Source organism: Leuresthes tenuis, unplaced genomic scaffold (assembly GCF_036924035.1).
Source record: "Leuresthes tenuis unplaced genomic scaffold, fLeuTen1.0.hap1 SCAF_9, whole genome shotgun sequence".
NCBI classification, from domain to species: Eukaryota; Metazoa; Chordata; class Actinopteri; order Atheriniformes; family Atherinopsidae; genus Leuresthes; species Leuresthes tenuis.
In genome coordinates this window covers 30,450,527-30,475,550 of record NW_027325363.1, presented here as the reverse complement: position 1 = coordinate 30,475,550, position 25,024 = coordinate 30,450,527, and the positions used below count along the sequence as shown (strand labels likewise).

At 40.9% G+C, this 25,024-nt stretch overlaps 1 protein-coding gene across 5 annotated transcripts in view; it reads left to right on the top strand.

The window, feature by feature from the left end:
- Positions 1–25,024, top strand: part of LOC140314696 (chloride channel protein 2-like) — a 125,571-nt gene that overhangs the window by 21,816 nt on the left and 78,731 nt on the right. For all 5 annotated transcript variants that reach the window (XM_072393038.1, XM_072393037.1, XM_072393040.1 and 2 more), the window contains exon 2: positions 14,057–14,207. In XM_072393038.1, coding sequence (XP_072249139.1) covers positions 14,057–14,207 — 151 coding nt within the window. The remainder of the gene's footprint in view (positions 1–14,056; positions 14,208–25,024) is intronic.

The window sequence follows — 25,024 nt, the reverse complement described above, 5'->3', positions numbered from 1 at the left end:
TGCAGAAAATGGTAGCAGCGACGTGATCCCTGCAGCTCACCCCTTTCCCCTCACGCTTCCACAAAAGACTGCACTTTGAGTCCGTCTTCATTACAGTTTAGGACTAAGATGGTAATATTACCGTCCTTACAATTTTGTCCCAGATGACAGCTGCAGAACTCTGACCTTGCTCAGCTGTTGTTGACCCCGAACTCCGATCTGGGACCAGTCACATGTTGGAAAGAAGTAACTGTTCAGTGTCGTGTTGGCAGTTTGATCACGACCACAGCATGTGGGATTATTAGCATTGACCTTTTATTCTCCTTATTAACAGTATCGCAGAGGAAAAGGGTCCATTTGAAATCATTAATTTAGTTGGTTTCAGTCTGCAACAACAGACTGGGATGAATTCTGTCCTCCTACTTGTGTCACTCTCTTGATAAATTGTCCTTTACTTTATTGTTATTTTTACGATCAAGAAGTCAGACCCTGATCATGATTCAATTTACCTGCATTTTGCTATTACATGAAATAATGTTGGAATTTATTTACATTTTGGTCATTTTCTTTGGCAGAAAACCTACGAAAGGACACTGCTACCAGATACTGATTTTATCATCACCAGAAATTGTGGTGAAGAAGTTTTCATTGAGTTGACCAGTTTTACATATTGAAAATAATAGATCTATAAATGTTCCATGCAGGTGTGCTTTGAAGGGAATATGTCATGTTGCATTGCAATAAAGAAGATGCTTACTTTTCGTTACTTTCTTCAGTATCCATTTGTAGTCTCAAAGTGCAGAGGTAACTGTTGGCTAACCGTTTTACCATGGCACCAGTGTGAAGGAATCTTCCTGTCATGTAAAGTGCTTCAGCCCTGTGACTATTTGGGAGAATGAGGGCTGAGTGGGGGCCCTGCTGAAATGATGCTGGAGGAATATTAGAAGAGTGGTCACTTTGGCCATTTTCTGATTCAAGGGACTTTGAAAGGCTGCTGTTGCTGTTATTGTCTGCTCCAGTTATAACAGTATCTGTGTCCTGGCCCTGAAATCGGAGTCAGAAAAACTGTCTGCCAAACAAGTGAAATGATCAACACAAGCCTGATAATATCCAACAAAATCAACGAAGGTCGGAGTGAATCAAGGACAGCCAAAAATAAGTGTCTCTGCAACAGAGTGCGTACTGAACAGTTGGTTTAAAAAAAAAAAAAAGAACAAAAAGACATTAACACTAACTCTTAACTTAAAACTCTTAACTTCAACCCTACAACTTCAGTGTCATTAATTCTTAAATGGATTAAGTAATCAAACTGGGAGGAAAATAGTGAGTTGTTAAATTATGCAGTGAGGTTTGAAGAGTGAGGCACAGGCACGTCGGTACAGGAACAGTTCTGGTTGACAGATTTCCATTAGGAGAATAGTTCAGCTGACAGCCGAGTAAAGATGCACAGGGATGAAAATCATCTGCTCAGGCTCTCTGGCCATGAAGCAATATTTAACCCAGTCTTTAAGCTCCATAAAACTGTTCTAAGAGGCTAAACAAGCAATGGACAGGTGATCCAAAAAGGTTGTGCCATGTTCCAGTTCTCAGAAGTATCCTTCCTGTTACACATGCTCACAGAAGGTCTGTCAGGTAAAGCAGTTCACGTTTTCATGCTAAACACCACTTACAATCACACCTGGAAAAAACAGATAAAGGCTTTTATATGGGAAAGCAGATCAATCCTGTTGGCTACAGGCTCAAATCTTTTCAACATGCAGATTTTGAATTTGAAATTATCAGAAAAAATTTGTTACATTTGATATGTTACCATTGTTCTGTGATCTATCAAATTCAGTGTATGAATAGTATAAGATAATAAACTGGTCTGCAGAGGAAGGATTGATATGAGTAAGTGGGGCTAACTCTGGTCTTATTAATATGGCACCAGTCGGTGTCATCAGTAAAGTTGGACCAATGTGTCACCACAGAATCTCCCTGTTTGGATGGCAGCACTGAACTGAAGATGAAATTATGTATGAAAACAAAATTGAGTGGCAGTGAGAAAGGGGTGAGGGAGGAAAGGAGGGAGAAAACATTTATACACAATGACACCCTGTGTTGCCTTCTCTCCTCCACTCTGCCAGTCACATGTGCTCAGTCAGGACGTGGGAAGATGTTGCTGTGGCACTGCCCTGTACGGGGCCCATCGCACTGAAACGCACACAGCTCAGGACACACTGTCCAGCAGACTCATCGCTGATGTGTGACGGAGGAAAACACAGCTGTGACAATAACTGTACTGAGAGAGTGATGCACAAAAACCGTTAAAAGTGAAAAGACTAAAGGATCTTAACAGGAAAAGGCGACGGAGGCACAAAGTAAGAATGTAGGCGAGAAAGAAACTAAGCCGGTGAGATCCATAACGCAGACAAAAGAGAAGGCAACAAAGCTTGATTCAGCCTGTTGATGGGATCCTTCAGCGTTTCAGAGCTCATGAGAAGACACTATACAGCCGAAATATGAGAGTCATAACATAAACAGGACTCCACAGAGTGTGAGAAAGGGGGGTGAAAAACATCACGTGGGAAAGTCCGACACAGACCCAGGTGAGAGGATGAACAACAAGGCCTCACTGAGGGCTCAGAATCAGCCAGCTGCAGAGTCTTTCTCTCTCACTCACACAGCTTGATATGAAGGGGGAGGAGAGGGACCTTGTTCAGGGTGAGGCAGGCCAGTTTTATGTCAATATCTGTAATGAAGTAAAGGCTGACTGAAACCATATCCAATCAGCTGGTTTGTATGTGGTAGAGACGAAGGTGCAGCCATCAGCAGAACACCGCACCACAGAACACCTCCAGCTCAACCCCTGAACCCATCACTTTAATAACAATCCTTTCACTTTGCTTATTAAAGCTGAGCTCATATGCTCCTAAAATCCCTCACAGCTCGTAGTTAGGGTACTAGTATTATGAGCATAAAGTTGAAATGAGTTCCCAGAGTTTTCTCAGAATGTAATCTCTCCCGAGCTGAACTATTCCTCTTACTGCAGAGTTGATTGTGTTATTTTGTGCTGCATAACCAGGCCAGTTCAAACTGCTGTGAGCAAAGAATATGAACAAGAAACTTTATGATCTGTAACTCACTCTGTCCATACAAGTGCAATAAAACCAGTGTGAACTGATTTAAAAGCAAAGATGAGCAGATCTAATCAGTTTCCTCTGGTTAGTTGGTTATTTATTTTGATATTATGAATCTGGTGTCAGTGGCCTGGGTTACTGATGGCAGGTAAGCTAGTTTGGGAAAACTAGTTTGGGAAATAAACATAGTTTATTTCAACATCAGCTGTCTTAATGTTTTTGGTACAGAACAATGAGGAGAACAAAAATGAGGAGCCAAGCAGGCGATCTATCAGAAACACAGCACAAGGCATCTATATTTAGGGTTTTATTCTGTGATTTAAATAAAGATTAGGATATTGTATGGTAATAAAACGATAATAGTGGAAGATGAACGGAAGATGGAGACAGAAATGATATAGATAAAATAAAGTTTGAAATGAGGGAGACAAGATCTAGAAGAAGGGAAGGAAAGACGGACAAGGCTAAAGGAGATGGGAGAACAGAAATATAGCTGAATTGATAAAGACATTGAAAACAAAACTCTGGGAAAAGGAAAAGGGAGGAGGAATGATGGAATGGAAACAAAGAAGGGCTTGTAAGGTAGAAGATGAAGAAGACAAAGGTCAGGAAAAGGACTCCGAGAAGATGCACATACTGTAAGTTTATAGTTACAAATACTGTTTGAATCAACTGGAATCAATATTGTGGATGGACAGATGCCTTTTAATGAATCATGGTCACACAGAAAAGATTGTTTATAGGAGGTTTAAACTGAGTTAGAGATGAGGGTTCTGCCTCAATGCTCCAGCAGAACGTCGATATGAAAGCACAGAGAGGCTCACATGTACACACACAAAAACTTACTTTTAGGCCTTTTTAAGGGATTAACTCCCTTAGCTTTATCACGCGAGATGAGATTAGCTCAGTTAAGTTTACCCTCAGACAAAAACAAAGCAAATATTTAACACCATGGCAGAGGTAACGTGAAAGGAGTACAAATGGAGAGACAGAGTGTACAGAGAGGATTTAACTACCAGATCTATTCACTGTTTCTTTCCTGTGAGGCCCTTTCTCTCCCAGCGTTAATGTCGTACTAAAAGTGACTTTTATCACTTTAGCTGGAAACTGTAGAAAACCCCTCAGTTCAGCTCATAATCGCACAGAGGCACTAACCAAACCTGCCCAATCAGTCGATTGTTGACCAATCAGCCTAAAGTTAGGTTCCCTCTGGTTAAATGTCTATTTCTTGTTTTTCACTCAAGTAGTTATCCTCATTAAATGTTCAGCCACAAAGTCCTGATCTATGGAACAATGACTCTTAAAGGTTTCTGTTCTTTCTACCACTTGAGTTCTTGAAATCAGTGACGTTTGTCTAATCTGAGGTGCTGAACCTCTGAGGCTTGTCCTCCGTAGCTGAGGAGACTCACGGTCTTCCTTGACCTGGGGGGCAGGAATGTTTCACTTGTATTTAGTTTTTTATGCAGCTAAAAACAGTGTAAGTTATTTAAATGGCCATGACTGACATACTTGCAGTCCATCATAACTTTAAAACGTGAAGCTTTCAGATAAGTTTTCAGCATTTTTTTCTCTTCTACACAGAGAAACGGCAATAAAGTTCCAATAAAGTCCCAAACTATTTCGTCATTGTTTTGGTTGTGTACTATCTTGTTATCGGTCTATTGCAGTCTCAGTGAAATTACTTGGAAGAGGGCAGCTTGGGCTTCAAAACAAAACAGAATTTGGCTTTAAACTTTGGAAGGAGGGACAAAGGTTGAATGAAGTGAAGTAATTGGAAGGAGCAGGAGTGCAATTTGCCAGCAGTGCTCAATGTGCCCAAGTACATATGGATTTTTGAGAGTGCACCTGCTGCTCGCATGCTCACAGACACACACACAGGCAATCAGTCCACATGTGCAGATCAGAGCTTTGCAGTTTCTGTGGATTTCCTTGTTTCGCTGCTGAAGACGTGGCACTAATGCCAATGTGCAGCTGCAAATCTGCTGTTTAGAACTGATTACTGAAGTAAGTGGACAAAGCAGGAATGGACAGATGGGGTGAGGCTAACTGAGAGACAGTAGAAGAATATGAAAAGAGGGAATAATGTGGGAGATGAATTTGTTTCCAGGTAGAGATTATTCATATACCTGATCCTATGGGACAGAATTAAAAGGATTTTATATTTCAGAATATTTGCATCAATCTTTGGAATCGACTACTGCAGGATAAATGTGTAAGCAGCTCACAGAGTGCACAGTTGCGTGCGCTGGAGTTGACTACATCTGATGCTCTGATATCAGACAGGTGTGAGGCCCCTCACATGAATCAGTGGTCATTCCTCCAGTGTTCACAGCTGCACTCTTTCATTCTTCTGTCCTTTTTTCTTTCCAACCCTCCTAAATGCACAGTTAAAATCTAAATTCAGCTCACACTGCAGGATGGTTTCAGTGTACAGTGCCAAACACTCCCATCGACACACACACACTGAACCCTCCCCCCTTCTTTTTATCCCTTAACCTTTCTGCAAGTCTGTCCATCACTGCAATGCTGCTTCTCTCAAACACCTCCTGCAGCTTCCCTGCATATTGATCATATGTCCATCCATCCTTCCTTCCTTTCTTCCTTCTGTTTGTGCAGCTCTGGGTCCGTGTAAGAAAGGCCCACAGGGTTGGCATGGCAGCCTGGCACAAGCACACAAGACTCTCTAGTTGCCTCCTGGGATGCCCCACGGGAGGAATAAAAAAAACTCTATTTATTTAAAAAAAACTATTTACTGTAGATTCTTTTCATCTTTCTCCTCCACACTCCACAGTGTTCAGAGAATTGAGAGAAGTGAGAGTATCCTCACGCACATTTGTGCTGACAAGTTTGAACAGAATAAGCGTTTGGGCTGTCTTCTATTGGGCATTTCATTAAAACGCAGTAATGCCATCACAGTAATGTTTTTGTCATTTTTATACACCAAAGTGGCCTTTACCTCAGCCCAGGCCTGCTCACAAAATGGCATATTTACTGTTGCTGCAGTCGTGCCCCACAGAGGGAACGAATCTTTAATGACCATGAAGAACTTGGACCATGGACCTTTGCAATCATTTAGAGCGAGCACTGTGGGCGGTCCAACTCTGTTCCAACACGTTCAGGTTCAGTGGAAGCTGGGAGACGAGGAGACACATCACAGCCATCCATGGGCCGCGCTCTCCCACAAGTCATGGATGCAGTAAATCAATTGGCCGCACAAAACGTAAAGTGTCCACATGCAGCTGAAGAACACAGTCATGAGGAGATTTAATTCTACACCATTGATGCCATAGACTGCACACACGTGCACATTAAAGCACCCTCACCAGAACCATTTCCATACCATAACCACAATCGGTATCATGCCATAAATGTCTCTCATTTGGACTCTCAGAACCAACTAATGAATGTGGTCTCCTGCTCCCCAGGAAGAGCACAGACTCCTTCATCTTATAGAACAGCTCCGTGAGCATGAATAAGGAGCAGCTGATGACACATGGCTCATTAGTACATATCTTTTAATAATTCAAATTTTTGTTATTATTAATTGGGAGATCGAGGATATACCTTGGTCTACTGGTTTATGACTCCACTGACCAACCCACAGACTCACCAGGAGGTTTTATTTAATCTTATGCACACACATGCTCGCATCTTAAAAGAACGCTTGATGTGGGCACACGGCCCTTCAGTCTCATGCCATTTTATGGCCATTTTCGGGGGGGGGGGCTTACTTATGCAAATTAGGGCCAGCTGGGACATCCTTTCAGTTTAGAAGAGATTGGCATACATCAATCTCAGAGCTAGACTCTAGAAATACATTCATGAATCTGAGATTTCTTAAGAAATTTCTTAAGAAATTCTGTTTTGTCTCATTTTTTTTTTTTTTCAATAAATAAGGGCACAGCGTAATATGCCATGTGTTGTTGTTCATCTGAGGTTGGAGTTACTTTATTAAGACCTGGTAAGGACCAGATGATTCAACTGGATCCATACCTCTGTAAACCTGCCAGTGCTTATTACCTTTTTTTTTTTTTTTTTTTTTTTTTTTTTATTTTCGATCGGGATTCAGATTGCCATTATTTTTTAGTAAGCCAGAACATTCAATAAGAGTGTACCTGAGAAAGACATTATGAAGTTTACGCAGTGCAAAATTTTCTTTATGTCCACATCTGAAAAAGTGAAAGTCCCATTTGTAGAAGGACAAAAGTGCTGCTGTGTTCATAACATTCCTTGAATACTTAAATCCTAACAGATTATAGTGTTTTCCTTCCAAATTGTCCTTGTTAAGGCAAAGCGTCACCCAGTTGAGTTCCTTCTTCTGCTCCACATATTCCCACTTCTGCATCTCTCTCCCTTTACTATACACACACAATCTGTGTTTTTCATTAATTGATTCTTTTTAGATGTCCTCTTTCCTTCCACCCCTCATAAATTCGTTAACTCATTTAAACTTGTGCTTAAAAAGAAAACAGCCCATTGTTGACCTGCTCCTTCTACCTGTTATTGTATGGATGAATGTTTTCAAAAGGAAGGTTGATCATCAAGAGAGAATGCCAGCTCATCTGCTATTATCACTTTTTAGTCTACCACGCAACTTCACAGTAGTGGACTCGCACGCACACACTGTCAGGGAGCTGATTGGCTGAAGTAAGCTGTAGTTGGTGTCTAACTGGCCCTGAACCGTACAGTGTCCAACGGAGCCACACTGTCATACAGGCTGCTGTCTCACTCGGTGCTTCCATGTTGTCTTTTCTCATATTTCTCTAGCACTTGTACACTGAACCCTGTCACATGTCTTCAGTTGTTGGCTGAGTGAGTAGTTCTCAAATTCAAAAGCCACAGATGCTTCTACCACCAGGCTGTCAGGGCACTCAACTCCTCTCTCTGCTCTCTGAAATTTCAATTCTTAATATGTCTGAGTATGTATTACAGAACTGAATAACTTTGTGACTTTGACAATCACTTCAGAGCTCCTTCTGCGTTCTGTCTTGAAGTGCACTGGCAAGGCATCAACTCTTTGGATGGCTCATTCTTAAAGCTGAAGCAAAGCAACGATCGCGATATAAAACCTCACCAAAATCACAACACGTTAGCACAGCATCCAAAAAATGAAAAAGATAAGTTGTGGGTCTTGTTTTTTTTGGGGGAGTCAGCAGTTCAACCTCCATCACTGTGGTGATCATGTTGGCTAATGCTAGAAATAACACAAAGCTCATATAAAGCAAGGCTGTGACAAAAGTAGAAATGCACATCTCCGCAATTTTTGGGTCCTGATCCAATTCTTCCACGTGAATTTGATCTATGTGCTGATATCGCCAGTGGGAGCTCTTTTGCTTGAACTAAAATATTAGAATAAGCTCAGCCTTCATTTAGTCCCGGTGAAAATACAAAAGCTGTTGCAGCAAGAGGACGTAACTATAAGCCTAACGAAGTCATCTCAAAATTGGAAAAAAAAAAATAATTATAACTGAGAATCAAGCAAAGGAAATAAAAGAAAAGTAATTAATTATAACAGTGGTATCAAAAAGTGAACTATAATTAATTTAAAAACGTATATTTGGCTGAACAGTAACTGCGCAGTCTTTTTATGGCTGTTTTTGTTGATAATGGTATCATGGAAGGATACATGAGGCTGTAATAAACCAGTCAGCACTGCTGGCTATACTACTGTAATTTTTGATTTTGTTTGTAGTTATACCATTATTCCAGTCAAAGCCAGTAAATCCAGCGACAAGATAAGATACAGTTGGTAAACGTTTTATACAAATAGCCTCCTCTTCCTGTGTGTGTGTGTGTGTGTGTGTAAGAGGGGAGTGATGTGTGTTTGAGACGCATGCAGCTCTACAGTAGAATAAGATTTATCTGTTTTTAGATGAGCAAGTAACAGAATGAATATGGATCTGACATCTTTTAAATGTATTTTAATGGCATTTCGAGAGGCTAGCTGTGATAACACTTGCAGTGAAGCCAGTTCAGATCCAGCAGGCTGCTTGTTTCATGGACAGTAAATAAAGTTTAACCTGGCTGGAAGGTTTCCAACAGCCTGTGAAATCCAGAATCTTCCACAAAAGGTGGTTGATTGCTCATAATGGCTAATTGGAGAAACCTTTCTGTTTCCTTTAACCTTTCTGCACTCTGCTGAAGTTCATCACTCCTCTGGAAAGCATCAGAGAGTGTCCGCTGCACACAGTTTCCTCCTCTGCTGTTACAAACACAACTTCCACCTCGGCACATTCACCTTACACACACACAGCAGGGTTTCTCTGTTTCTACACTTAAAAGCTTGTAGACTGCTCACTCTGTAGCAGGATGTCTGTCTCTGGCAGCAGGTTCATGGTAGCAAGCTCCACCTTCATCTGAACAGAATGTTTAAACTAAAAAAACTGATTTAACTGATGGATAACTAATTATTAATCCTGCACGATGTCAGTATCTGGGCCTGATATGGATGGGATAATGGATAATGGATGGGATCAGACCCAACTCTAGGAAAAACGTGCATTTATATTCAACAGCAACTTGTCCTACGAGCTGCTGTGATGAATTACATGAAGTTATAGATGTCTCAAGTTTAATTTTACATTAAACTTTGTTTTTGCTGCCGTGCCACTGGAGTCATCTGTTGTGGAGAACTTGGTTTTCAGGCGATCATCAACATTTCTCCGGTTAGATCTGCTGACATGTCCAGCTTTGAATTCCACAGTACAACCAGTTCAGTGAGTGTTGCTATTGTCAGATTAGAACTTGTGATCAGCTTGGACTTGTCTCTGTCCGTGTTTAACGCACTGCAGCGGTGACACAGTCTTAACATGAATCGATGGTTTGTAATACAGACAGGTAATACAGGTTCTTTGGTAGTTTGGAGTTTGTTACCTGACCTGATCGCTCCGTGCTTTATCCGTCAATGTTACACAATGTAGAAGGGTTTAGATTAGTTGATTATGGCTAGATTAATGGACGGTGTCAAAACTTGCATCAAGACCGCAGTATTAAATGCTTTTCTGTGGGATTAGATAAATTACAGAATCTTGTCAAATGATTGCAGAGAACAGGAGCCGTGAATATCTGCCCTGGTCACAGGGGGAACTGTAGGGGCTATAAACTATGGTAGTGTCTGTTGGAAGCAAAAATATAGATGATGCTGTGACTGCAGGAAAAGAGATTCACCTCTGTACTTTTGAGGCTGTGAAGCAGACAGGATTTGTGGGCTGGCAGCAAATAGCCATTTTCAAGGTATCTAGCTTCAGAATTAACTCTTGTCTCTTCCCAGTTACTTATACCATTTTATATCTAGATGTCATGGTCTCGTAGGCCTGTTATGCTGTGTCCTTGTTTCAGAGTTAATCTTGTCTTTTGGGTTTGTTGTGTTCTCTGTTTTATTGCCCATCTCATTCTTTGAATTTCCATGCCGTGTAATTTAGTCGCCTTTACTACTTGTCTTTGAAATTTGGTTGCCTTCTGCTATTGTTGGATTAGCTTTTGTTAAGATCTTCTGGCTTTGTTAAGTTGCTTTTTCTTGTGTTGTTTGTTTTTGGAACGCTCTTGCTTCCGTTTAATTGTCTCCTCATCACATCTCCGGTTAGGCTTGCCTTCTAAGGGTGATCTGATTGGTTGAGTGTCCACCTTTATTGGCTGACATTTGTCCTGAAAAATGTGATCTGTAGTTATTAAAAAGGCAGATCTGAATTGCTGATAATTTTTTTTTTTTTTAAATAAATTAATTGAAGAAATAATCAGAAATAATAAAAAGGGAAGTTATATCATTTTAGATTTAGATTTTCAGCCATCTTTCAGCTGTCGTTTCCTTCCCATCTGTCTTACTCGACCTGGTTTTGTTTCACTGACTGTCACACACCTGCCTTACCTTACCTTACCTCAGTTCCCTGAGTGTATGAACTCTACATGTTTCCCTTTGGACGTTGCAGACCCTTGTTGGCGTCACCCTCCCTGTTCCTGTTTGGTTCATTGCTCTTTTCTTCTGGGGACTTCTGTTCAGGACAATTGCAAACCTAATGTTTTGTTTTAGATCTGGGTGGTTTTTTTTTTGTTTTTTTTTGGATTCTCTGCTTTTTCTTTTGCAAAATGAAAGTATTTAATAGATGCAGGCTTGAGTGAGAAGGAGCAAGATGAACGGAGTTCTCCATTGATCTCTACCGAACTTGACATTCAACGGGCACAATTTGCCACCCGTGCCCTCTCCATTGCCCCTATGGCATGGACAGTGAGTGCAAGACGACCCATTCATCTGGGATCAATTAACCAAGGCGGGCAGACAGGCTCAGCCAAAGCACCCTTTTTCGACTATGCTCAACATAATGACAGGCTTTCAAGCAATAATGCCTTTGTTCTGGATGGGTCTGTTTGTTTTCTTCCTCTGGTTAGATGCAAGTTTCAATGGGGGTGCATCTGAGGAAGCCTATTTCTGCCCTCTTGTTTTTGGGTTCTTCAAGTTTCCGTTGCTTTTGAAGTCTCCTTATTTAGTTAAAACTTAGGATTGACGATCATGGATGTGGCTGAGAATGCCATGCAGAATGGCATCTTGGGTGAACAGTGGTTGGTATTTGATGCCAGAAACCCCAAATCACTCCCCAAATGTTTCCCTTGATTTTTCCTCCATTGCCCACTGTTTGAGGTCATTCCTTCTCTACTCCCATGTGGAACCTTTACATTTTGCTTTTCAGTCTATTAATCTTTTTGAACAAGTCAGATCTGGTATTACAGAGTGGGTTTGAATGTAAATAAGCTTAACCTTTTAAAAACAACAATTTAGTAAAGGTAAAAGCATTTCCCCATATTGTTTCCAGGCTTGCAGACAATGACACACTGTTGACTGTCCAATGCCTAATCGAATACAGTATGGCTACTGATATTAGCTTTAACACCAGCGATCGAGACTGCTGGAATTTCATTGAACTTAATGACAAGCATAATACTAAGCATGCTTAATATGGACAGGACTTGCACGAGATGTGATTGCAGTGCTGGGAAATATGCCCCCCTTTTTACAAATGGGTGCAATAAGATTCTACCAAACACAATTTCACACAGTTTGATTTTAGCTCCTCTGAAGTATGACTCTAACCCTTTAGCCCTGTCATTTGAATTGCCTTTATTGAACTGCATAAATGTCCTTGATCTCCTGTTTCGACTGACAGTTTTGCAATTTGAAATCCTGTGCTGCTGTCAGTCAACCTGCTCTGATCGCTGACCCCAAAGAAACAAAACTAAATGGCCTTTGCTGTTTATACAAACTTTACAGTGCGGGTTTGTGTGTGCATGTGTGTCGCTGAAAATAGCCAGCAGGCCTTTTTCATCATAGCAGACCGTGTTTTTGAAGCTCAGCTGTGTGTATGTGTGTGGGTGGGCGGATGTGTGTGTGTGTGTGTGTGTGTGTGTGTGTGTGTGTGTGCATACCTGTATGTCATCTAAACGGTTTCTTCTGTCAGGTGGTAGCATTCGTATTCCAAGAAACATCCACCTGCCTCCTGCGTCTGGTTCATTCTGATATACATGGAAATCTAAGAAATGAACACCTGAGCACGAAAATAAAAGTAGCTGATAAAGTCAGGAGGGAAGCGCCGTTATTGTGAAATAGAAAGTGTGCGTTCCTTTTTTCATTGTTGTCCCGAGAAAACGGATCAGATGCCTTTTAGGATGAGTTGTGAAAAACAAATTAGTCTTAAGAAAACATTAAAAGAGTTTCCCTCTATTTATTCCTTTGAATTATTCATTCAAACATTCATAGCGTTCAGAAGATAAATCCGAATGATTTTTCAACAGGTGATAGTAGGATAAACATTAAAATTTATGCATTTTAGTTAAGATATTTACAGTTTTTGTGACTTTTGGTCTTATTTGGTCGTTATTATTATTATTAAACTTTCTATCAACAATGTGACTAATATAGCAATTAGCTATTTGATAGTGCCGTTACAGCCATGAACTCCATCAACCCAACCATCATCAAAGCAGTAAAACTGAATTTAAAACTTGTGACTTAAACTTTTAAAATGAGAACACATTGCAGTAAAACCCTGCAGCTGAAAACACATCTATGGTTTTCTATCTGAAAGCTGCAGGTGGATTCTATGGTAGGTTCTGTTCAACATGACTACAGTCAATCACACACAGAAGCAGGTCTCTGGATTTTAATGACCTGGTAAGGTAAGACCTGGAATGTATGTGCTCCAAGCATGTTGGGAGCAACATTATCTGAGCATTGGATCAGCTCTGAAAAATCTCAAATATTTTGGTTTGAATTCAGGATGATGAACAATTTTCCTTTTTTTCGTCTTTACACCAGTGAAAGGAAATGAATAAAAAGGATTTCAGATCCATAAATGTTGTATTATTGTGTAGTTACTGTTGTTATAAATGGAGCAAAGTGTTTCCCCACCAACAACTCTCTCAGCCTCGATGGCCCTGATTGACCTGTTGGATTAGTTTAGAACCTTGTTATGATCGGAGGCCAAGAGGAAATCATTAGTGCCTCTGTTCCTGTCCGCCATCCAAGAGCTTTATCGGAGGTGGAGCTGCTGCATGAGTGGTTAACAAAACTCTGCTTCCTGTCTTTTGTACTGCTGACTTGACATCTCCTCTGTGTGTGTGTGTGTTTGTGTATTTGTGTGTGTTATGTGTGGATATCATGCTTGAGTCTGAGTTAATGTTGAGATTTGGCCAGTTTAAAGTCCATAATATTCCTGTGCATACTGCTAAGACTGAGTCTGGTAGCTTTTGAGCATACATAAAATCAGGAAGACCATTTTGGATCACTGTTTGAGCAAAAAGCTTATGATGTTCAATATGCCTGTTTACATCACAACTGGAAGCCTATTTTTGGGCTTCAGGTCTCTTTTTCTCCACTTTACATTAATAAATACAGTGATTATATGTTGGGCTCTGCTTGTTGGATAGGCCTGTGCTTTGAAGGATAAATGTGCCACTTTGTTTCTCTCCAGATGTATGGGCGTTACACCCAGGAACTTGGGGTGTACGCTAAAGAGGAGGCCGCTCGGCTGAGGGAGAGCGGACAGAGGCGGTCAGTCACTGAGCGAAGCCGGACCCTCGACCTGCTGGAATACGAAAAGGGTCGCTGTGCCAAGTGTCGCAGTAAGTGTTAAGCCTCAGCAGCTGATAAGCAAGCAACTGCAGATAAGGTGTTTTGGTATATGGTAATCATTCATTACCTTCAAATTTAAGGTTTTATTTTTAACCACTGAATTGGGCGACAGTTGGAGTTTTTGCTCTTCAGGTTTTATCAGTTTGTACGGAAATGATCCACCTCATCACGTCTCTTCCTTTCTCATGTAGCTGACTGTGATATTTCCAAACGCTCAGTAATGAAGTCTTGCCTTGCAAGTCAGTGTCCTGTAGTACAAAAAAGGTCAGATTTTTACTTCAGTCAAACCATCATTCCACTATTTAAAACAATCCCTGTAAAGCATCTGTAATGGAGTAAAAAAAACTCCTGAAAGTACCAGTCAGACAGCGGTGCTCACATTAAGAGGTGCCACTGGTCGTAGGTTGGCAGCTTTGTTAAATTAATAAAAGTCTGATGTCAAGAATGGAGAAAATCCAGAATAATGAGACAATTCAGAGCAGTCATTACAGTGTTATTTTACGCCTCAGCTGTAGCATGTACGCTCCATTAAAAGAAAGAGCAATGGTTTATGCCCCATGAAGCAGCCTGAATCACACTCAGCACCACTGCTGAAATGTTGAACATAAGTGGAAAACATTGTGATACTAAAAGCACTCTAGTGAGCAAAGAAGGACTCACTGCTTCAGTGGTTTTTGTGATCATTCTGTTGTTGGACAGCAACAGAAAAGGAAAATAAACGTTACAATAGCAGTCTATCGTCACAATAACAATCCCTTACTGTACGTCTGAGGACAGCATGTGGACAGGCACAGCATTTCAACGCACGAGTGGATTCATATGAACATCCCCTCGCTTTCCTCTCTGTTCTGTTGGTGGTGATCATAACAAGTGTGTGGGGTGTGTGTGTGTGTGGGGGGGGGGCACTCTGAGGCAGATAATAATGAGATTAGATACAGGACACATAACAGGATAAAACAGAATGTAAGCAAAGTGGGGAAAGTCTTTGTTATCCATGTGGAAGACGAGAAAAGGCATCAAACTCTTCATTAAAACTTGGTTTTCTCTGTTACTGTGCAAGTTAAATCTTAGCCCCAAACTGTTCAGCACCAACTTGTTTTGCTGGAATTTCTGCCAGCTTGACCATTTGTCTAATAATGAACCAACAAGTGTGATTAGCTTATGAGTGCTTGTTTTTGTTCTTCTTCTACTTCTCCTTTTACTTGTTCTTCTACTTTTGACATTAATACTGTATTTTATTGTTATCTTTGGAAAATACAGTAAAGTCCCTATAATTTATGACACTACATGCTTTGTTTTGTGATTCTTATTTGCATCACTGAGCATTACTTATACCTAACACATAATCATTTAATTTTAACACCGATATAATTTCATGACATGACATATTTCAGCCAGCGCACCACTGTAGGTATGTAAGATAAAGAATAGCAGTGACATAACCACAGCAATGTGATTGGCTGCTGTCTGTATTGCAGGGATATAGATTGATATCAGGGGTATTGAAATGTCTATTTTCTATTTAATGTGATCCCATTTACTGACTTTGTCATTGTTGAAGTGCTGTTGAGCATAAAAAATAGCTCAGTTCAATGTAGCTGCTGGTTCTGTGTAAATGGAGGGCCCTCTACTGTTTTTCATTAATAATTGCACCCAGCACCAGTAACATACAGTGATGTGTTTCGTGCACCGGTGGTGTAGTTCTTAACTCGTCACCTCACAGCAAGAGGAAGCTTGTTGGGTTAATTATTGTAAATTGATTCGAGTTGTGAGTGTGAGCGTGCACGGTTGTTTGTCCCCTTTGTCTCTGTGTGACCCTATGATGGACTGGCTGTCCAGGATGTACCCTGCCTCTCACCCAATGACAGCTGGGATAGGCTCCTGCCCCTCAGCGACCCTGAGTTGGATTGAACGGCTATAGAAAATGGAGTTTCGTGCACAGGTCCTGTGCTCTCATCTCACTCGTGAGCTTTAGTGTTTTAATGTCCATCTCTTTCACCTCCTCTCATGGACAAGGACACCAAAACGCCGATGGTTGAATCGATCAGTGCCCCTGCATGTAGCTTGAGTGAACTACCAGAGATGCACCACAGGCATACGCACACTTTTATTTTTGCAGGAGAAAAATGCAAATATAATCACTCCGAGCAAGGCAAAGAAAAAGTGACTGTCTCAGAATGCTGCTCCACTAGTGTAGCTGAATGCTGCAATGAGCATCAGTCTCTGGCCTATCATCTGAATTATTTGGCCCCACAGGAGCTGTCAACAGGTGTGTGTATGTGTGTGTGTGTGTGTGTGTGTGAGATACAGCAGTAAACATCGCACAATAGTCAGGCTGTCCCTGCTGCTCCAGACTCCAGATGTTGAAATGTAATGAGAGTGGAGCAGCTTGAGCAACAGGTGTCACCTCAGTAATTATAGCCAGCGGTGCAGCAGGATGTGTGTTTGAGTTGTAAGATCCTGCCGGCTGTTCACTCCACTGTAGCCTGTTAATATGTAAACAGTGTCAGCTCTAATGCTTGTCAGTGTTCGGGGACAAGAGGAGAGATGGTTCATTTTAGATCAGCGAGTCTTAAGCTGGGACAGAAGCAGTTAAGTCAGTTTCAGTATGACGATATCACACGTTGGTATAATACAAATTGTTAAACAGTTTGTGGGCAGCTTTCTCTTTGTATTTTTTCTTACATAATAGTACATTGAGACATACTGCCCTGAAAACTCAACATTCTAACAACATCTACCAACATTCTACCAACATACTAACTTTCAGTACAGAATAAAGAACATTCTGCCAGAATATGTCCTTAAAAGTACAACAAAACCCAGATCTAATAAATTCAAATTTACAGTTTCAGATTCAGTGACACTGAAGTCTTCCACTGTGCCTCATACCAACAGGTATGAGGTGTACCACAGCAAATACTGAGACCCAAAGAAACAAAATGTGAAGAAGCTTTACTCCTGAAGATGGTTCCTTTATTAACGCTGGGTTAAAGGATCATTTTGATAATTTCATGTCACTAAGCTCACTTTGAACCTTGTGTTTTAGCTTGGATTCCTTTGACCTTATCCGAAGAACTGCAGCTGTGCTCAGATTCTGAACCTGAACTTCCAACCCCCCCCCCCACCTCCATTAAGTTTTATTTTCCACTTTAAAGCTTGAATACCTCTGCCCTATTAGCTATACTCCATCACTCCGGTGTGATCCAGTCTTACATCAGCAGCAGGACCCTTTCCCTTTTTCAGGCTGTCAGAACAGCTGAGTTGATCTTCATTTTTAAGGAGCTGTACGTTGCTGGAGATCAAACAGAGTAAATATTTCTAAATCACTATACAGAAAATGGACATTTATAGCCAGTGCGCTGTAAAAGTGCTTCCATAAATTTTGATATCAGTTTCTTAACCACAGCTGATGCATTAAAGGCTTACACAGAAATCTGCATGTTCCTCTTGACACGTTGCATCACAGAACACGACAGAGGTGGGTAGTCTATGGGAGTCCAGGCATCAGAAAACAGCTGATGCTCAGGGCTCTGAGCGTAAAGACTTTTCGTCTCTTTTCCAGTTTTCATAATGTGGCATTCATGGAAAGCGCTTTTAGATCTGGTAACTTGAGGCCATAGATTGTTGTGATAAGGAGAAACAAGTTGTCAAATCATTGTGCATAAATCCAGCTGATGGTAAAGGCCCTATAATTTACGAGACTGTCAAAGAATCTCCTTCATGTGGATTGGTTACAGTCTATGTTATATACAGTTGTATAAGTAGTGGAAAAAATCCTTTTTCAGTTGTTATAAAATTCTACCACATCCCTGGTGAGCCAAACTTCACTCCACACCTTCCTCATATCCAGGTCCTCTTTGGTGTCCTATCAAAACAGACCAGTCAGTTTTTTTTAAAAACATATCTAAATTAGAATTTTATAAACTGTAAAGTTTTGCATATTCTCCAGATGAACCACACAAAGAAAAAATTATGAAATCATAAAATAAAAATAAAAAAGTCTAATTAGTCCTTAGTTCCAGCTCCTCTGTCTTTTCTGTCAGCTTGAATTCTATGAGGACTTCACTAATGGAAAACGACATTCTTCATCGGTCAGGTTCCAACTTTCTTGTACAGCAGTCGACAGATGAGCTCTGCAGGATGGAGCCTTGTCATTTGTCAGATTCAGACTATTTGCTGGCCATGTCACTGAGCCAATAGGTCTTTCCTGAAGAAAGGTTTTAACCCTCTTTGCTCTGAGGAGAGGTGCATCATCATCCTGAAGAATGAGCTCAGCATCACCAAACCTCCTTTGGATTGATGGAATGGGAAAAGAGTTCAGAATGTCAGAGTCCACCTGTGCTTTCCCTGTAGAGGTATTGGCTGCCATCTTCCCTGGTCCTTTACCTGACATCGGACTGAGTGCATTTTGTAATAAAACTTCATTTTAACATTTTGTTGTGTGATCTTCTTAAAAAGTTTCAAATGTGCAGTATTTCTCAATTGAACTCATGGTACTGACAGGGTGTTGGATCTGCTTTAGTTTTCTAAATGTACTGGTGTTATTTCACAGTAATATTTACAATTGCACCTCCCGGTTAGCTTTTGCATAATTTAAATACTGTGAATTCATTATGGGAAGAATTTGAGCAAAGCTGAACATTGCTCGTACCCACACTGTCTGTATTTGGAGACCATTAAGCAGAAACAAGTGCCACAAGAGTGAACATATGTTATTTTCACTAACGGTTGGCTGTTTAACCATCTAGTGCAGTCTTTGGGGGAAAATCTTTTTTTTTTTTCGTTCTGTTGGCCAGCAGGGTGCAGCATTGAACTTCACACTGTCGCATTCAAATGAAGGCTGAAGGTAGAAATGAAACGGGACCTGCGTGTGTGTGTGTGTGTGTGTGTGTGTGGTGGGGGTTCTGGCAGGCCTCTCTTCCTCTGCGGGTGTGCTTTCTGTGTTTGTGCTGAGGAGTGGAATCTCTGGACATCAGGAAGCATCTTTTCAACCTCAGCTAGTCGCTTGCTCACACTACTTCAACAACACAAATGCACCATATGTACTGCGTATGTTTCCCACCCCCTATTTAGTAAATTATTCTATATGTTGAAGTGAAGTCATTCTACTTTATAATTGTGAGACTTTTGAATAAACTGTGCAGGTTCATGGTGAAAAGATACTGTGTCTAATGAGAAAGTGACTATTTAAACTGGATCCCTGCAACGGATCAGGTTTAAAGGCAAAGATTACACAAGCACTGATTATATTACTGATTATATTACTGCAGGTGTGTATGTGTGTGCTTCCATGTAGTGTAACATTTTTTTTTTTTTACAAAGAGCTCAGCCATGAGAATGGACATGAAATAATCAGGTGACAAGAGGAATTTACCCGGGCACACACACACACACACACACACACACACACACACACACACACACCATGCAGTAGTAGAAGGTAACTGACCTGTGATGCTCCAGTTCAAATCCCAGTCAAGCTTTATTTATCCACAGATGGGACTTAGTGACGTGGGACTTGCCAAAACAAATCTACATTCATTTTTTTAACTTCTCTCAGCTTTTCTCTTTCTCTTGGTTATTGTTTTCTCTGTTGCTTTTGTTTCAGTTTCAACTGGTGTAAAAGAAAGTAGAACATGTGTTAGTTTTCTTGAGACGAGTAAAAATGTTAAGGTGATAAAATGGTATTTTATGTCATTACACTCGTTCTCTTTCTTTGTGGAAAAGGAAGCTTTTGTTAGTGTGTGTGTGTGTATGAACACAGAGATCTACACTCACCTTTCACTGCTGATGTCACAGACTCCCTTATGGGCACCCAGTATGCCAGAAGTGACATAGTGCACGCACACACACACACACGCACACACACACACGCACATTTTTGCTTCAACAGGTGTGATGTCAGCGGGAGCTCAGCATGGCGCCACATGTTACCATAGTGACCGGCAGGCGCCTAGCGACCAACAGTTGCTCGCAGTCTCTTGTCTCTGTTTTTTTTTTTTCATTTTCTGTTGCTCTCCACTCCATCGTCCTGCTATGTTCTCTTTTCTCTTCATTCATCATTTTTCTTCGCTCTGTCTTGTCCTCCTGCCTACATCCCTTCACTCACCCTTCCATAAGCCAGTACTAACCAGTAATTGTTAACTAGTGACATCAGTGACCACCATGGGGATGTAGGTTCACACGCCACAACTGAATAGACCAACTTACAATGTTTTATTTTTCTTTTGTCAAGCTTCTTAGTTGCCTTTGCCATGCTGTCACACCAGTTTAAGAAGAATTTGAATTAAACTTTGAACTACCAGTGTTGAACATAGCTAAGGCAAATTTGTTTGGCCTCAGTTTCAGACCTGTTAGGGCTCCTGCACACCAAACTGATATGCAAACCTGCTGGGTCTCCTGGAGTTGGCATCTGACAAACTAAACAACACATGAGCACAAAGCAAAGAAGACTTGCAGCTACCAGCCAGGATGAACAATCTGCTCCTGTTCAAGAGGCCATAACTCACTGGTGCCGAAGGGGGCAATGACACATGCATTATACAAGAAGAGAAATCTGAAGACTGCAGATTTGAAAAATAAAAAGGGTGGGCTTTGCGTTTTTGTGTGAGACACAACTTGTCTCTGCTGAGTCATGATCATCAGCTGGTTCTCAGTTTCTTTACTCAACATGTTGTCAAAGTCTTGCTTGTTTTGGGGAAATGAGAAACCGGTAGAGATTGTGCTTGACATGTTAAGTTAGCCTTTAGCTCTCTATTGTCACTGCTGCCTCCCATATTGCACTTATTTGCTACGCTGAGCAGCTGATCAGAGTTAGCTCCTTCACCAACAGCCACAGGGGCGATTCTGCAAGCTAAAAAAACACCCTGACTGTGTCTGACAGTAGGGACGGGGTGCACACACCGACTGGACATGCAACACACCAAGCCTAGACCAAGCCGACTGGTGTAGCTCTACTCATTTAATTTCACCATTAGGGCTCATTTCACCCCCAATGTTGTATTACTGAGATGAACATCAGACAAAGGCACAGTGTCTGCTGCTCTACCAGAAGTTATGCAGCATTCTTAGTAACTGAGAAAAATCAACCCACCAAAAAGTACATTTTCACATCTCAAATCCTCCGAAATAGCATCTTACACTGAAACGCAAAATTGATCTCATCATTCACACAAAAAACATTTGGTGCATTCAGCAACACAACTGTTGACAATTATTTATTGTCCATAAAAAGTAAACCCGTACAGTACTGGACAGGAGAGTGTATGAGAATTCTGAAACAACCACCACCCCGAACTGTTGCACACCTTAACACGTGTTTGCAGGAAGAATTGGACAAAATAACACCTAAAACTCTTCATCACCTCGTATCCTCACTGTCATTACGTCTTTTAAGGGTTGGGAGAAGGAATGGAAACATTACAAAGTGGGAAAAGGTTTACTGTCCCAACTGTTTGTGGAATGAAATGTAAAAACGGATCAAGGCGTTTCTACTTTTTCTTTTGAATTAGATTTTTTCATACCATCGCAGCTTTTTCAGATTTGGAGTAAAAATTCCCTGCAAAAGACTTCTTTCATGTTCTCAATGCATCGCCATTTCAAAACTTTCTGATTGATGCTGTGATCAGTGAAATAAAATGTGCCAGATACTTAGTTGTGATTGTGAGACACTCTTTATTCACTGCATTTAGCTGATCAGCATCAACCCAATCAGTTACCAAAGAATACAGGCTGTTCCACCATGCATGCGCTCATCTGTTTAAATGCATACATGAGACACATTAGTGCCCTGCTTATGTGGGTGGGTGTGTTGGGGCACTATGCTGACACATTGTGGGGGCGTTCAGACGTCATTCACATCCAGCCATCAGCCAAGTCCAGGAAGTGAGACGCACACACTGACAAACCTGCAGTGTTTTACTGCTTGTGTGGGTTTCACCATGGTGTGTGTGTGCCAGATGGAGAGGGATAGAACTTTCACTTTAATGTATCAAGTAACCAGAGAGACTTAGGTTCCTGATCAATATTTGATTCTCTGCCACTCGAGCAAATTGTGCGTGCATGCATGTGTGTGTGTGTGTGTGTGTGTAACTACGTGAAAGAGAAAAGGGAGATCTTGAGCTGCTGTTGTTCAGTTATTCTACCACAGAGGTTGTGGCGCAGGTCCAGCATGTGCGTTAGCAAACAGGGAAGTCACTGGCTGCATTGTTTGGCTTACACTGATTTTGCTATGTAAGGAATGGCAGGTTGAGCAGAGATGACACCCATAACCTCACTAGCAAGGAGAAATAAGATGGTGACATCATACTTAATATTCTTACACCTGTCCCAAGATGGCAGCAGTCTAAATCATGATTTGTGTGGCAGCAGGAAATCTGCTCGTTCTTTAATTCTTTCAGCAGGATAGGAGCTGATTCAGAGTTTGGTTGGATTGTACTCAGGTTTTACAATGAAATGCACAACAGATATGTATAAACTTCCTCCTGCTAATCCATCATTTTTTATACTTCTTTTTTCCTCTCTTAACGTATCTTCTTCCTTGATTTTCTGACCTGTATGTCTTCTTCTTTTCCTCTGTCATCTTTTCTCCTCCATCTGCCTCTTCTCTGTTCATTCTTACCTCTCAGCTCTCTTCACTCCCCTCTTGGCCATCCATCCTTCACCCCTTCTTCCTCTCCCTCTTCTCTGCTCGGTGCTATTTAAAGTGTAAGTGTCTGTGTGTGCCTTCCTCTGCATCCATCTGAGGGCCATCATCTGAGTTATTACCTTCTAATCATCAGTGAGCCCAGGGTCATTCCACAACACACAGAGATTTGTCATACTTTTCACGTTTGTTCCCAGACATGAATGAAACTGGTAAACCTTTCATTTTGTCATCACTTTTTTTGAAAGATGGTGTTCCTGTGGGAGATGCATATAGCAAGAGCTTTTTGAAGTGCAGACGTCTCAATGAGTACTTGCTGTTTAATGTGTTTGTTCTGCAGATCCATAATTTTCACCTCATTTAGCTCCTATTTTCAAAACAGAATATCATCCTTTTTGTGTTTCTAAGTTGATATGTTGGAGGTGTGATACATGATCAATAATCGAATACCTGCTAATCAATATCATTCTGCAGAGAGAATTGTTGATATGTTGATAATGATATTTTGTTATTGTTGTATCACACATCTCTTTTCAGATTATATTGTAGCAGTCTAATTTCCCTTGAGGAAATTGTTGAAAATATCTCGTTTGAAATATTTTTTGATTGCTATGTTCACTTTGAAGAAGATGCTTATAGCTCAAATATTTTGGCAAAATGAAGAGGATTTTTCTAAGCTTTTAGCTAGGATTACTGTGCCTGGCATGTGTGTGTAATGCAGTGATATTAGCAGTTAAAAGCTCCCAACACACCAGTATTCAGTTTCACACAGAAACATAAACCCCTCTTATTTGTCACGATAGTAATTTGATGTTTTAGAGGTGTGGTCTCCAAAGGTTTTGAGCCTAAGGCGCGTATAAAGTAAAGTCCAAGTTTCAGGGCACACAGTAAAAAGGAAGCAGTTCCTCAACCACCTGGTGTTAGATTATCTTTTTTTTACATTTCTGTTCGCCTTTAAATCAGTCTTGAATGCAGTCGTAGCCCGAGATGTTGGCAACCTATGAAGAACCGTGCTTTTGATCTGTTGCGTGACTGTGAACATCAGAGATGTTCAGAGTACAATTTTTTTTCACAAGCATTTTTTCTGATGACTAACCTGTAATTGAAGGGAAATGAAGCACCATAACCTATGCAGGGAAATGCAAAACAAAAGAATTGGGCCAAGCTGCAGTGCAAAGGAAGAGAATTGGGACTGGGCCTAGAACCTGGATATATGCGGTCCTGAGGGATGGTTATAACAAGAACCCGTGGAACGTCTGGGAATTTCTCTGGGCACTTACTGCACCACACGCTTCAGGAAGCATTGCTTTGTGATAGTGTGCGTGTTTTTTTTTCTTTTTACTATCAGATGTAAAACATTTTTTAGGATTGAAAATAAGGGATTTCGGCAAGCATGACAATCTCTAAGTTTTATCTGATGGCACCTGAATTTTTCTAAACTTCCAGCGTTATTCAGACATTCTCTGCACTCACTACACCTCATTGAGAACAACAGCGCGCAGTTTGACAACGCTCATCAACAGCCTGACAACAGCGTCGGTCCAGCCTGTGCTGCTGATTGGCTAATTGTTATATCTACGGCAACACTGGACTGTTAATCTGCTGCTGTTTCATATCACAATGCCGTCAACTCAGTGGAGTAGACGTATTGAAAGGTCTGGACCCATATTTAATCTGCATTCTGACACTTTTGCTCCACTAACAAGTGCAGTCTGACTATATTTAAAGTCTTGTGCTGTTGATGTCATTTGCAAACAGACTATGAAATACTGACTTTTAGGGACATACCTCTGTATACTAATTAGTACCGTTTACTGCATAACAACCCATTATGTGTTACACATATGACACTTAACCACACGGTCGAGGAGAGATGCAGATATTTAAGGTTTATATTTAAAAATGAAGGAAAAAAGGGTCTGCAGGTGCCTTCCATGACGACTTTATTCAGAACAGTCAATCGTGACACTGCGCATCCTTTTAACTGATCAAAAATACTAAGGTTTGAACAAATATTGTAGAGATAATGGTATTCAATATGCCATAAAGTATACAGAATGCAGAAGAAATGTCTATGTGCCGGATATTTCTAGTTTGGAGCAAGCTCAGTCTATTCTGTTGCAGTAACAGTGATATTAAAGAAAATCTAAGTTAAAAGTA